The 14,612-nt window shown below is 36.9% G+C and overlaps 1 protein-coding gene and 1 pseudogene across 1 annotated transcript in view; one reads left to right on the plus strand and one right to left on the minus strand.

Moving 5' to 3' along the window:
- The first annotated feature begins 835 nt into the window (after positions 1-835).
- Positions 836-934, plus strand: LOC121102346 (annotated as a pseudogene).
- A 3,934-nt stretch (positions 935-4,868) lies between these two features.
- PPIL4 (peptidylprolyl isomerase like 4) overlaps positions 4,869-14,612 on the minus strand; it is a 32,663-nt gene continuing 22,919 nt past the window's right edge. The window contains exons 12-13 of the mRNA XM_040627945.1: positions 10,601-10,748; positions 4,869-5,684 (exon numbers count right to left, since the gene is read on the minus strand). Of these exons, the coding sequence (XP_040483879.1) occupies positions 5,433-5,684; positions 10,601-10,748 (400 nt within the window). The 3' untranslated portion in view covers positions 4,869-5,432. The remainder of the gene's footprint in view (positions 5,685-10,600; positions 10,749-14,612) is intronic.

A 14,612-nucleotide genomic window follows, 5' to 3' on the forward strand; every position in this document is an offset into this window, starting at 1 on the left:
CGCCACGTGCTCTAAATAAATAAATAAAATAAATCTTAAAAAAAAAAGGAAAATGGGGAGGACAGAACTAAAAAGGCACAAAATAAGGTGGTAGGAATAAATCCAAATATATCAGTAAACAATTAAGATTAAACCCATCAATTAAAGTTATGTTAAAAAATAATCCAGCTATATGTTCTTTCAGAGGCACACTAAAACATAAGGTGTAAAATAAAAGTAAAAGAAAGGATAGTAAATACTCTACCAGATATATTAGAAACAACTTCATATCAATAAATTGAAAACTTCAATGAAAATAACAAATCCCCAGAAAAATGTAATAACAAAAATAACTAAACACTTGAAAGAAACAGAAAAACTAGTAATTCTATGATCATTGAAATCTAATAGTTAAGAAATTTTCTCAGAAAGGAAATACAAACTTCAGACAATGTCATAGGCAAGCTCTACACAATTTTCAAGGAATGGATAATGTAAATCTTTTTCTTTTCTTTGAAGAGAATAGAAAAAAAAGAGAGAAAAACCTCACTAACTGATTCTATAACCTGGACATCAAAACCAGAAAAGAGCAACACAAAAAAAGGGAAATTATAGGCCATTATACTAGAAATCGTAGCCAGCAAGCACTAAAAAAACACCCACCACCACTACAAAGTATACACTTATTTTTAAAAATAATTTTAAAAATAGGAATGGGGAAATAAAAAACAATGTATTTGCAAATAACATTATCATCCACATAAAAGACCCCAAAAAAACCCTAGAGACAAATTCTAAACATAAGTCTTTAGTAAAATGGCTGGATATAAGAGCAGTGATCAAAAACATAACTTGTGTACTCACTTTAGTAGCACATGTACTGGAATTGGAACAGAGATTACCACGGACCCTGCACAAGAATGACATGAAAATTAGCAAAGCGTTCCGTATTTTCATTTTTGCAGTGTTTCCGTAAATCTCAAATTATCTCAAAATAAAAAGTTGAAAGAAAGGTGTGACCTCTTGGGTCAGGAAACAAAATCATATGTTTAAAAGATACCACTTAGGGGCGCCTGGGTGATTCAGTTGGTTAAGTGTCTGCCCTCAGCTCAGGTCATGATCTCAGGGTCCTGGGATTGAGCTCGGCATCCAGTTCCCTGCTTCGTGGGGAGCCTGCTGCTCCCCCTGCTTGTGCTCTGTCAAATAAATATTTTTTTAAAAGATACTATTTATAATAGAATAGAATCTTATTCATAAAAGGTACAGAAACTAGGAGTAAATCTAACAAAAGAAATACAAAAACTTTATAAGGAAAACTCTAAAAGTTTCAAGAAAAAAACAGAGGGCTATGCTATGTTAATGAATAGGAAGATCCAATATTATGATGTTTTTTCATGAAAGTTTCTATTGTTTGAATGCAAATGCAATTAAAATCCCAACAGAATTCTTTGGGAAACCAGGGAAGCTGATTCCAAAATTGCACAAAACAAAGGGCAAATTCATTACTAATAAAACAGGTGGGGGGACTTGCTTAAATAAAGACTTTCCATAGTCACAGAAATGTAGATGCTTGGTACTGGTAGTGGGATAAACAGTAACCAGTGGAACAGGGAGCCCATGAAACAAAATCCACACATATATGGAAATGTAGATGACAGAAGTGGAAGGGTAGATCAATAGCGAATAGATGAGCCATTCACTAGTGGGTTTTGGACAACTGGTTTTATCTGTATGTTTTTTTAAAAAGGTGATTTTTTTCATTATATCATACCATACACATACACACATACAATGTAGATTAAATATTTAAATATAAAAAAGCTTTACTTACAACTTTTGGAATATAGGAGAATATCTTTATTAAGGATTTCTTAAACAAAATACAAAAAGCACAAAACACAAAGAAAAGCTAATAAATTTGACATTCAACTTAAAAATTTCTTCCTAAAATGTATAACCTAATTCTAATCAAACATTTAGACCTAACTTCTAGTTTATAGGAAATAGAGAAGAGCTAGAAGACACCATGAAGATACCATCAAATAATTCCCAGAATCTGAAACATTCTATGAAATATTCTGGCCTGAACTCTTCAAAAAGCCAATGTCATTTAAAAAAAAAAGAAAAAAAAAAAAAAGAGGTGGGATGGATCGGTAAGAAACTCTTCCAGATTAAAAAAAAAAAAATGACAAGAACAACATGCAATACATGAACCTTGAGTTTGGGTTTAAAAGCAAATCAACACCTAAAAATAACATTCTTGAGATAATCAGGGAAATTCAAATGTAGACTGTGTTTTATATATTATGGAATTGTTCCTTTTCTATTTTAAGTAACCCCTATGCCCAATGTGGGGCTGCAACTCATGACCCTGAGATCGAGTCGCATGCTCTACTGACTGAGCCAGCCAGGAATCCTTATTGTTAATTTTCTCAAGTGTGATAATAATACTGTGGTTGTACAGGGCACTTGCTTTTTAAGATACGCATGCTGAAATACTGAAAAGTGAAAGGTCATGATTTTTTTCAATTTACTTACAAACTGTTCAACAACAGAGCGTTATTGACTGTTACATCTGGATGGAAGGTATATGGATGTTCATTGTTTCGTGTTTCTATGTATCTATCAAACTTTTCATATTACAAAGTTGAGGGGAAATTTATAACTTGTGCTCTTCCAAGGCCATCAATAAAAAGGTGAAAAAATAAGCCACAGAGAAAATGTTTACATCTAATAGTAATAACAGATTAATATCCACAGTCCATAAGAAAAACTCCTTAAAGAGTTCTGTAAGAAAAAGACAGTAACTTCACATAAAATGGGCAAAAGACATGTAAAACTCTTCACAGAGAGTAATCAGGAATGAATATAATACATATGAAAAAATGCTCAACCTTGTTAGCCTTTAGGAAATTCAAATTTAAATAGTGAGATTTCCACTCTGGCCAAAAAGAAGTGACAGGACCACGATTTACCTTCCCCATTTTAAACAACTAAAAACCTGTACAGAATATATACTACAAAGTTTTTCAGACACTGCACAACAGCCAGTGCAGGCCAGTGACTCTTGAGAAGGAAAACAAACAAGAAAGCGACAACTGCCTGAGCTTATTGTGCGATTTCCACAAGGTAGCACTATGACAGGGATGTGACTCTCAGGAGCCTGGGAGTCTCCGGGGGGAGAGAGGTAGGGGAGCCAAGATGAAGTCTGTAGGGCAGAGCACTGGAAAGACGAGGGAACTACAGTGGGAGAGTTCTAGATCTACAGAGGGTTTGCCTGAGTCTTTAGCTGAATACTAATGGGTGTATTCACATGAGGAAACTACCCAAAGGTGGGAAAGGACCACCAGAAAAAAGCAGGCAGCACAACCTGGGAGTTCATATAGGGCTCAAAACAGTTCTTGATCCCAACAGCCAGAGAGGAGGAATCTCCTAAGAAACTAAGCAAAGGGGAGATTATTCAGAAGGTTATTACCTCAGTAGTTGGCCAAATTAGCCCTAAAAGCTCTTCTGGTCCTACCTCATTATACTTAAAAGCAAGCTATAAAAGGACCAGACCATTTCCAAGTAACTTAATTATGTTCCAGAAAAAGCTCAACATATTTAAAGGAATACAAAAACTCTAGTACACAGCAATGTAAAATCCAAAAATTACCAGGCATGAAAAGTAAATCACAACTCAGTAACAGATGGGGAAAAAATCAATCAATAGAAACAGACCAGATATGATACAGATGACAGAATAGTCAAGTACATTAGAACAGCTATTATAAAAAAAAAAATGGAGGAAAAGTATGAGCCTGTTAAGGAAAGGCACAGAGTATATAAAAAAGACCCAAATGGAACTTTTTTTTTTAAAGATTTTGTTTATTTATTTGACAGAGATAGAGACAGCCAGCGAGAGAGGGAACACAAGCAGGGGGAGTGGGAGAGGAAGAAGCAGGCTCCCCACAGAGGAGCCTGATGCGCGGCTCGATCCCAGAACGTCGGGATCACGCCCTGAGCCGAAGGCAGCAGCTTAACGACTGCGCTTCCCAGGCGCCCCCCAAATGGAACTTCTAAAATTAAAAAATTACATCTGAGGTGAAGAATACACTGGATGGGATTAACAGAAGATTAGATACTTCAGGAGGAAAGATTAATGAACTTGAGGACACAGCAATGGAAACTATTCAATACGGAACAGGAGAAAAAGACTTCACCCAAATGGAGCATCGGTATAATGTGACAACCTCAGATGGCCTAACATACAAGTCACTGGAGTCTTAGGAGAGGAGTGAGAGAAGGGGACAGAAAAAAGTTAACTGAATAAATAAAACCCACAGCTTTTCAAAATTTGGTGAAAACCATAAAACCCGTAGGTAAACAGCCCCAGCAGAAGAAACATGAAAAAAACGACACCAAGCACATCATAATCAAATTGCACAACCGCAGTGATAAAGAGAGAACAAAAGCAGCCAGAGAAAACCAAGTTACACAGAGAAGAACAAATATAAGAATGACAGTAGGCTTCTTGCTGAAAACCACAAGAAGGTACTGCTAAGCATCCACTACCTTGGCAAAATTTAAAAGTCTGAAACTAAGAAGTGTTAGAGAGGATGTAACACAAAAGTAACTCACATAGTGCTGGTCGGGGTATAAACTGGTCCGGCCACTGTAGGATATAATTTGGCATTATCTTGTATAGATGAAGATATCCATACCATGTGAGCAAGCAATATCACTCCAAGATACAGAATGCTCATAGCAGCATTGCTTGCAATAGCAAAACCAAAAACAACTCCAAATGTCCATTAACAGAAGAATGGGTAAACTGTAGTCTATTCATACAATACTATAAAACAGTAAAAATGAATGACTCTCTAAAAATACTAAGTTGAAAAAGCAAGTCACAGAAGTAAACACATTATGCCATTTATATAAAATTCAAAAACATACAAAATTTAACATTTTATTTCAGAATACATACATTGTTGTTAAAACTATAATAAGCAAGAGAATGGTAAGTACAAAATTCAGAATAATTATCACTTGAGGAGAGCACAAAGAGGGTTTCTAAAATGCAGGTGATAGTCTATTTCTTAAGCTGGCTCATGGGCACACAAATATTTACTATTCTTTATACCTTATATATACATGTCTGTGAATTTTTTTAAGTATGAAATACTTCATTTAAAAAAAGAGTGAAAAATGTGAAAGACTTTAAAAATGAACACTACTGTTTATGTATAACAATAAAATTAGTGTAAAAAAGTCTACAAAGAAAATGTTCCGTTTTTTATTGTCTTTCTGCGCCCTATACAATCAGTATCAACTGAAAAGGGCCATAACCCTAGTGTGAACAAAAAATAACAAGCAGAGTCTTTAACGGCTTTGACACAAAATCTGATATCTGATGCTCTAAGTTAGACAACAGTAAATACATTAGCCACTAATGTATCATTCTTCATTTTTCATCTGTACTTCGATTTTTCTTTATCTTTGGATTTCTTGGGACTCATGCTTCGGTCTCTCTTTTTACTCCGTTCTCTTTCATAGGGGTCGGTCTGGTATTTCGATTTGTGACTATTACTGTAGTGGCCATCCCTTTCTCGAGATCGGCTCCGACTTCGGTTTTGAGGTCGGTCTCTCTTTTCACTCTTTTGTTTCTCCCAACAGCTTTCTTCTTCTTCATAGTGACCGAACCCCATCTCCCTGTAGATATCCTGTCAAAAGAATGGAGAAAGAGTTACAAGTGAATCTGTAAAATAATCATTTTGTAAGTACTGTCAATTAATAAAACTCAGAAAGTCTACCATAGCAAGCAGCTATAGCAGCTCAAATTTGAACACTACCACTAACGCCAAGAATCTTACAAATTAGAAAGCAAAAATAATTCAGAGAAAGACTTAATCATTTTTCCTATCAATCTCATTGCTTTGTACCTACTACTTCAGCTGAACTGAAGGATCAGATCCAAAAACAAAGAACTGAAATCACCCAACTGAAATTAGAACAAGTGTTTAGAGAAAATTGCAATACCAAGAATTCGGGCTATGGCTGGTCACCTTTCTACCTCCCCCTTCACTCCCCAATTGACTTGCAATGGAATTACTAAAATTCCCATAAAAACCCTATGAGGAATCTTTAGACGTTTAAATAACATAGCCAGAAGAGTAAGACAAGTCAATCAGTCTAAAAAGAAAACAAATACTGAATACTTTGGTCTGAGTGATTATTTTTAAAGTGTTTACTTTACAACAGCTCCTCTCCAAATCTTCAAATATATTTTCCATGTTTATATTAGGCTGATATATGTTTTTTATTAAAATCATTTATTGGGGTGTCTGGGTGGCTCAGTCGGTTAAGCATCTGACTCCTGGTTTTGACTCAAGTCATGATCTCATGGGTCATGAGATGGAGACCCATGTTAAGCTCTACACTCAGAGGGGAGTCTGCTTGAGATTCTCTCCCTCTGCCCCTCCCCCTGCACATGCAAGCACTCTCTCTCTAATAAATAAATCTTTAAAAGAAAAATAAATAAATATAAAAAAATCATTAATTTACCCATTTCTTAAAAATGAGTTAAGAAACAATGGGCCAAAAGAGTAGATACATTAAATTCTTTTGGGGGGGGAGGGGAGAGAGACAGAGACAGAGAGAGGAGAGGAGCAGAGGGAGAGAATCTTAAGCAAGTGAGCCACCCAGTGCCCCTAATTCTATTCTTACTAATTAAGTAACAGCAGTAATTTTCCTATATGAAAAGGGCTAGTTACAACAATTCTATTTCTGTTTGTGTTCTATCCCCAATTAAAATGAGTATCTCAGGGGCGCCTGGGTGGCTCAGTCAGTTGAGCATCTGACTCTTGATCTCAGCTCAGGTCTTGATTTCAGGGTGGTAAGTTCAAGCCCCACCTTGGGCTCCCCCCTTGGACATGGAGTCTACTTAAACAAATAAAATAAAATGAGTATCTCAGCAAGTGGCTGAAATCTAAAGAGACCAGAGCGAATGCTCTTTCAAGAGACAGTTCATAAAATTCAACTTCCTTAAAAGATTTCTCTCAGAGGAAAGCAAAATCCTAAGGATTGAGTTCCCAAGTGTTCCAACTCTATCGCCACAGACATTATAATAGATGTAAATGTCAAGTTTTCAACTCGAGAGTGATGAATACCCATGGTTAAAGACTGGGTTTTGGGGCGCCTGGGTGGCACAGCGGTTAAAGCGTCTGCCTTCAGCTCAGGGCGTGATCCCGGCGTTATGGGATCGAGCCCCACATCAGGCTCCTCCTCCATGAGCCTGCTTCTTCCTCTCCCACTTCCCCTGCTTGTGTTCCCTCTCTCGCTGGCTGTCTCTATCTCTGTCGAATAAATAAATAAAATCTTAAAAAAAAAATAAAGACTGGGTTTTAAGCAAAGGATTCATAATTATTCCATATATTGTCTAGTTACTATACATTACACCTGGCATGGAGATTGCAGCACATGAAAACAGATCTAACATGACAGTTAGTGTCTGTGGAATACAACTTTACAAACTGTTTCATGATTTCCTGCACAATCCCAATGGTTCTCTTTTTTTTTTTTTTTTTTTAAGATTTTTATTTATTTGACAGAGAGAGAGACAGCCAGCGAGAGAGGGAACACAAGCAGGGGGAGTGGGAGAGGAAGAAGCAGGCTCCCAGAGGAGCAGGGAGCCTGAGGTGGGGCTCAATCCCAGGACCCTGGGATCACTCCTTGAGCCGAAGGCAGACGCTTAACAACTGAGCCACTCAATGGTTCTTCTCACTCTCTGAGAATCCCAGAGGTAGAAAAATGAGTATTTGGTTTAACCCTTTAACAACTATTTTCTAGCAATATATGACAGCCCTAGATAAAAGAATTTTTTGTGCTTCCTGTAACATACACAAAACACAAATATCTACGCACTATCCTGTCTGTATACTTAATTCCTGTATTGGCTGAGACAATAAACTTTTAAAATGCTAACTGATGTATAACTATAAAATCTTCCGTAATTATACAAATAGGCACTTAAGTGCTTTGAGTGTTTAAAATAAGAGAGAAAGAGATAAAAGATTATACAGTACTTAATTCTTTGAAAAACTTGATGAAGCTGAAAATCTGAAATGCACTGAAACCTTAAAACCTCTCCTACTTGGGAGTATTTTTCAAAGCTACACAAGCTTTAAAAAGTTGGGCAGCTCTAGGTTCAAATGGTCTTTGCCATTTAGGAGATGTGTCGAACAAGAAATAATCTTGAGGTTAGATTTACCAGGGAAGGTTTCATAGAGAAGTTAGGACTTGAGATCAACCTCAAAGAATGAGTGGGTTTGGCTGTGGATTGGCCTCAAGAAGGCTAATGCACGGAGTGGAAGTGAAAACTGAAAAGCAAGGAAGAATCAGCTCCATGTGCATGAAGGGGAAAAGGTCAGGTGGCTAGATGAAGCCATATTAGAACAGATCCTTTAAGTATGTGCTAGCACAGTGCTAAGTGCTTTTGGAGTACAATATTACCCTCATTCTAGAAAGTAAGGAAACTGAGACTCAAGAGATCTATACAGGGTGGAGATGATTTTTTAATTGATCAGTAACTTGACATACAAAATTGAAAACGGGGGTAGTACAGAATAATGTACTTGGCTAGGAGCACAAGTCCGGATTTACACTGGCTCTGCTACTTATCAGCTCTGTAAAACCAGGGCAAGTCGCTTAAATTCTTCAGTTTTCACTTTCTCTGTTGTGAAATGGGGAAAATCGTATCCACCTCACATTGTAAGCACACAGACGCCCTTAGCTGTCACTGATTGATGTGCATGGCAGGAAAACTGAGTGACAGAGGAAAGGTGTGACTAAAACGCTGAGGGCGGGGCATGAATGATGGCACTCTTTAAATAGCAAAAGGGCTATGGAAAAAGAGAGGTCCACAAGATGACAGCAAGGAGTAGGAATACATGCTATCTAGAACAGAGGAAACTAAGAATATATATTAAATACATATCTGCTGAAATTTTTTAAAAGCGAAGAACAACTCATGAAACACAGCGAGCAGCTGTCTTGGGGGCAGAAGAGAAGGGGGACGGGGATAGAATCTAGGTTCTCCACACGTACCACTTCATAGATTTTACTTTGGAAGCATACAAGAAATTTTTACAACTATAAAACACATCAAAAAATTTCTTAAAGCAATCCCTAAACATTGAAAAGAAACCAATTAATTGAGGTATGAATCCAGTGAATGGCCTTACCACAGAAACTATTCTGATTTAAAACACGGTAACTTGACTGTAATAGTAAAATAACAGCCAGTGTAGAAAACGTGTGCACACACATTTTTCTTCACTTAATCTTAAATACGTACCACGAACCTGTAACATAAGTATAATCTCAGTTTCACAGAAGCGGCGGCGGTGGCTCTGAAAGCTAAGTGACTTGCTGAGGGCACATCAATGGCGAGTGGCGCAGAAACTTACTCCTAGCTCCTCTGAAGCCAATCCCGCCCTTTGCCAACCATACTACACATCTCGCCTTCTCTGGGTCTTTGCTTGATGTACCATTCTCACCATCCCGAATATTCTCCCTCTCACCTCGGCATACTAAAATCTCTTTACCCACCAGGCCCAGCTCAAAAATCCTCCCATGGTAACACAGAAGCAAGGGGGCTGTCATGTAATTTGCTTTTCATTTAACCGAGAGCCAAAACGCAGGCTAGAAATGACTTCTCCCTAGAATCAATTTTCTTTGAGGAATTATTAGTTGGTTAAGCGTCTGACTTTGACTTCCGCTCAAGGTCATGATCTCAGGGTCCTGGGATTAAGCCATCTGTCAGGCTCCACAATCAACAGGGAGTCTGCTTGTCTCTCTGCCCCTCTCCCTACTTCTGGTGGTCCTTTCTTTCTCTTTCTCTCTCTCTCTCTCTCACACACACGCACACACAAATAAATAAATAAATAAATAAATAAATAAATAAATAAATAAATAAATAATTTTTTTAAAAAAAAGAACATGCATTGTTCAAGAACTTGGGATGCTGTTTTTATTTCAGATAACAATATGGGAGGGCATAAATGTTTCACAGGTCTTAAAACTTCAAGAGCGAGGCACCTGGGTGGCTCAGTCAGTTAAGCATCTGCCTTTGGCTCAGGTCATGATCCCAGGGTCCTGGATCGAGCCCTAAGTCTGCTTCTCCCCCTGCTCATGCTCTCTCTCTCACTCTCTCTCTCTTTCAAATAAATAAAAATCTTTAACAAAATAATAATAAATTAATTTAAAAAGTTTTTCAAGAGCTGTAAGTACTATCCATAACACTCGGTGATAAGTTAAAATGACAAATGAGCATTGTTTCAGCACAACCACACTTGCTTCTGATGGGAGTAAGTGTCCACAGGTTCAGAAATCTCTCATTTCACAATATGGAACTGAATGATATATTAAGTTACTTTGAAAACAATCTTTTATCACTTGTGATATATATTCTTGAAAGTAAGTCCATCACCCCAGTGAAACCATTCTATGTTCTAGAGTTAGGAACATACCCACCCTGTTCAGAACTATACCTTTACCCCTATATTATGTCACTAAGAAGTAATCTACAGAGGGATAAAATATTTATCTCTCTACAGCTCAGGCTGGACATTATAAGTACCTGATTAGTATTTCTGATCGGCATGTAGTCCTCATCTTCTTTTTCTTCAGAGCAGTGACGAGTTTTCTTCTTGTGTTTTTTACTCGTGTGTGAGTGACTTGATTTTGAATCCTCTGCTTGCTCATCTAGCACAAGATCATATTTGGCACTGCAGCAGCTAGTTAAGGACAGATGTGAGGACTGACACTGATAATACATCAGAGCGTAAGAATCTGGTAGACTAAGGAGGCCACGAGGCTAAAGGTAATTTTTTAAAGCAAAAAGCAACTCACAAGCATAGAGTCTGTTTCTAAAACAAAACTACTTCATATTTTCTTTCAGGAAAAATGGAAAGAACCCTGACCTTAAATAAACAATTAACAACTGGCAAGGGAGCAGGCAAAAAACATGGAGGGCCAAAAAACTATATCCGCAAATGAAAATTTAAGTAGCCTTAACAAATAAGGAAACCTATTTGTCAATAATGAAAAAAATAACTTAAACAGAAAATGAGGCACATGTTTCACTGGAAAAAATTAAGATATTACAAACCCCAATGCCAGAGGAGCTATAGGAGATAAAAGATACATTCATGTGACTCTTTTGAAGTACTAATTAGATCAATCCCATAGGAGGGAATTTAGCAATGCCTCGCAACAGCCACCATATTTAAATTCAAGTAAGAATTTATAGAAGGTTAAAATAAGTTAAATGAACAAAGGTATATACAACAATTATTTTTATAACAAAAACTGAGAGAAACAAAAGCCTAGTAATAAAGACATTTCTTAAATATACTGTAGAACTTCAATACGATATATTATTACAAAGAAAGTTATTAGCAATGATAAATGAATGCTATGAAAAAACCCAGGAAAGTGTTTATGAAAAATTAAAAGCGGAAAAAGCTTGAAATAAAAATTGTCTATACCATATGGTAATCATAACTTTATAAAACATAAAAAGATCAAGATTTGAAAGAAACAACAAGAAAACGTATCATTTGTCTAGGTGGTAAGTTATGAGTGGATCTTTTTTTCTTACTTGAAGTTTAGTTGACATACAATATTGTACTAGTTTCAGGTGTACAACATAGTGACTCAACATTTATAGACGTGAGTGAATCTTGTCTTAATTTCACATAAATGTGTTATAAAAATTATGATAATGTGTTTTAATTCAGAGATAAGTATTTTCTCTAATATACTATTATGTCTTAGAATAAGAGAAAATATAAAACTGTTACACCCTCTGTTGAAAATAATCTCAAATTCTAACACAGTATTTGAGGAAGGCTGACAAGGGCCAGAACAGTGGTTTTCAAAAAACAAGCTGAGGAGGAAGCCCAACATGCAGAGAAGGTCTCAGAGGCGTGTGCGGCTAGAGGAATGGGGGACACACTTCCCTCAGGCTAGAGTGTCGGCTCTGTTTTCACGATGCTGCAGCTCCATGCCTTCCTCGGGGAGTTTCACTTCTACGTAACACGGAACAGGAAAATGCTGCGTCCTCTTGGCTTTTCACAAGAAGGCTAAAGATGGCCAGTCACCCTGCACCATACCCTATTCCTACTCCATTATCTCTGACTTCTTTTCTCCTTTATACTATGTCACACTGTTTCCAGAGTAGCTTCTGGAGCCTCTTCTTTTTCAGGTGCGAATTCAACAGCCCTTGCACAGGATTTCATTTACCGTGTTGCTTCACACATGCAGCTCCCTCCATCCAAAATCCATTTAGTGGGTCACACTCAGTATTTTGTAATAATGTAGAACAGAAAGCAGAGTACATGGCATCTAATAAAAATACTATGGCAGGGGCGCCTGGGTGGCACAGCGGTTAAGCGTCTGCCTTCGGCTCAGGGAGTGATCCCGGCGATCTGGGATCGAGCCCCACATCAGGCTCTTCCGCTATGAGCCTGCTTCTTCCTCTCCCACTCCCCCTGCTTGTGTTCCCTCTCTCGCTGGCTGTCTCTATCTCTGTCAAATAAATAAATAAAATCTTTAAAAAAAAAAATACTATGGCATTTCTGTTTCAATTATGTGTGCGTGTGAATGGCTATACTTGGATTGTGCCAGGTATAATAAAAAACTGGATTTCTTAAATGATGGATCAAGTTAGAGAAAACAGCCTCCCATCTTAGCTCTCCCCCTCTATTCAAGGTGCAGCTTTAATGTCACTTCTCTTAGTGGTCTATGAGGGCAGGGGCTATGTTTCACTGGTAATTGATGCCAAATAAGTATCTGTTGATTATTTATCATTATTTATCGCCAAGACACTTGTCACATCTCTTCTCCCTCACTTACCCACCATCACTACTACAGGCAACACTAGCACGCGTCAAATCTTTCCAAAGTCCTTTGAATTAAACACAGACGTGATTTCTCTGACTTCCTTTCCCCAATTTATTCCCCAAGGTCTACCCTGGCCAAATTAAACTTGCCTTTCCTTTTGTTCTATCTTTAATCTTATTAGTAGTCTAATTTACAATAATTTCTCTTTCTCTCAAGATCCATAAAAGTGTATCTCCACCATGCCTTTTTAACTTAAAACTTATCTTATTATTAAAAAAAAAAACCTCACTAAACTTATCTGATTATTAGATTGTCCTCTGAATCTCCTTTCCTTGCCATAGTAACAAAGTCATATAATATACAAGGTGGGGGGAAAAATATATATGTTTATCGCTTACATATTATAGACACATGTTCTATCACTCTATTATTGTACCCGAGATTATAAATGCCTTGCTAAAATGAAATCTATCAACTACCAAGAACATAAAGACTATCTTACTGGGTCAGATTCAAGAATTTCCTTTTCCTTGTTTAATATTCTGTTTGAGAATAATTAACAATGATTTGCATCAGGACATGTGTGTCTTCTCCACCAATTTCAAAAGACTGAAAGCAGGCACTGTTCAATACTAGTCACATGTGGTTGTTTAAATTAATCAAAATTAAACAAACTTTAAAATTCAGTTCCTCAGTCCATTTCACATGCTCAAAAACCACATGTGGTTAGTAGCTACACCGGATGGTGGAGAAATTTTCCATCACTGTAGAAAGTTCTATTGGACAGTACTGGGCTACATATTTATTCTCAAACACGCCTTGTTTCTTTTCTTAACTTTCAGTAATCTATCACCTTGAATTTAAAACATTTTAATACTACATATTCTTTCTTTTCAGCCCGAACCACTCATCTCTATGAGAGAAAAGACGAAAGACATCTCCTTGTACTTTACACCCTATGCCTGTACTTCCTTTTCTTTGTCCTACACACTTCCTTCTGCCGGCTACAGCTACTAGTGGTTAGCCTAAATTTAATTTCAAATATTTGTTAAATAAATCTCAAGTGTATTCCATCATACCTTTTATAATTTTAATATTTCAATCATATCCCCCCCAATGTTCATCTTTTAGACTAAATCTTAGCTTACTGTTTCGTGTGCCTGCGTGTGAAAGCCTCCTCCTCGTGTCAGTACATTTCAGACTTTATCCACCTCTTATGCCTCTTATGCTTTACTATGCTTTATGCATCCTAGACAGTCAACACATTTTTTAAAATGAGTATATAACAAGTCAACCTGATATTTATCTTTCCTTGATGAATACTTGGAAATGAAATGTCTAAGACAGTGTGGGAAAAGAGAATCCCTAAAATACCAACAGAAACTAGGAAACAAAGAAACCATTTAACAGAAAGAACCACAAAAGAAATAACTTGCGCAATGTGTAGAGTGATAGATTTATAAGAAGAGTATCAATGAACAAATTAAAATGACATAATGTAAATAGTATGTTTCATTGATTTTTACTTGTCTCAACCTAAAACTTGGAAGAACCTAAATTAAATGGTCAAGTCAATGGATTTCTTTTTAATCCTATAAAAGATAACCCTTGCATACAAACAGGAGCCCAATAAATACTTGCTGCTAGACTGACAATGTACTAAGCAGGAAGAAGCAACCTAATCACGTAAGAGAACAACAGGATTTTGTTAATCTACATATTTACCATCTCCAAAGAAGTTAAAT

This window comes from Ursus maritimus, unplaced genomic scaffold (assembly GCF_017311325.1).
Source record: "Ursus maritimus isolate PB19 unplaced genomic scaffold, ASM1731132v1 scaffold_13, whole genome shotgun sequence".
Classification (NCBI taxonomy): domain Eukaryota; kingdom Metazoa; phylum Chordata; class Mammalia; order Carnivora; family Ursidae; genus Ursus; species Ursus maritimus.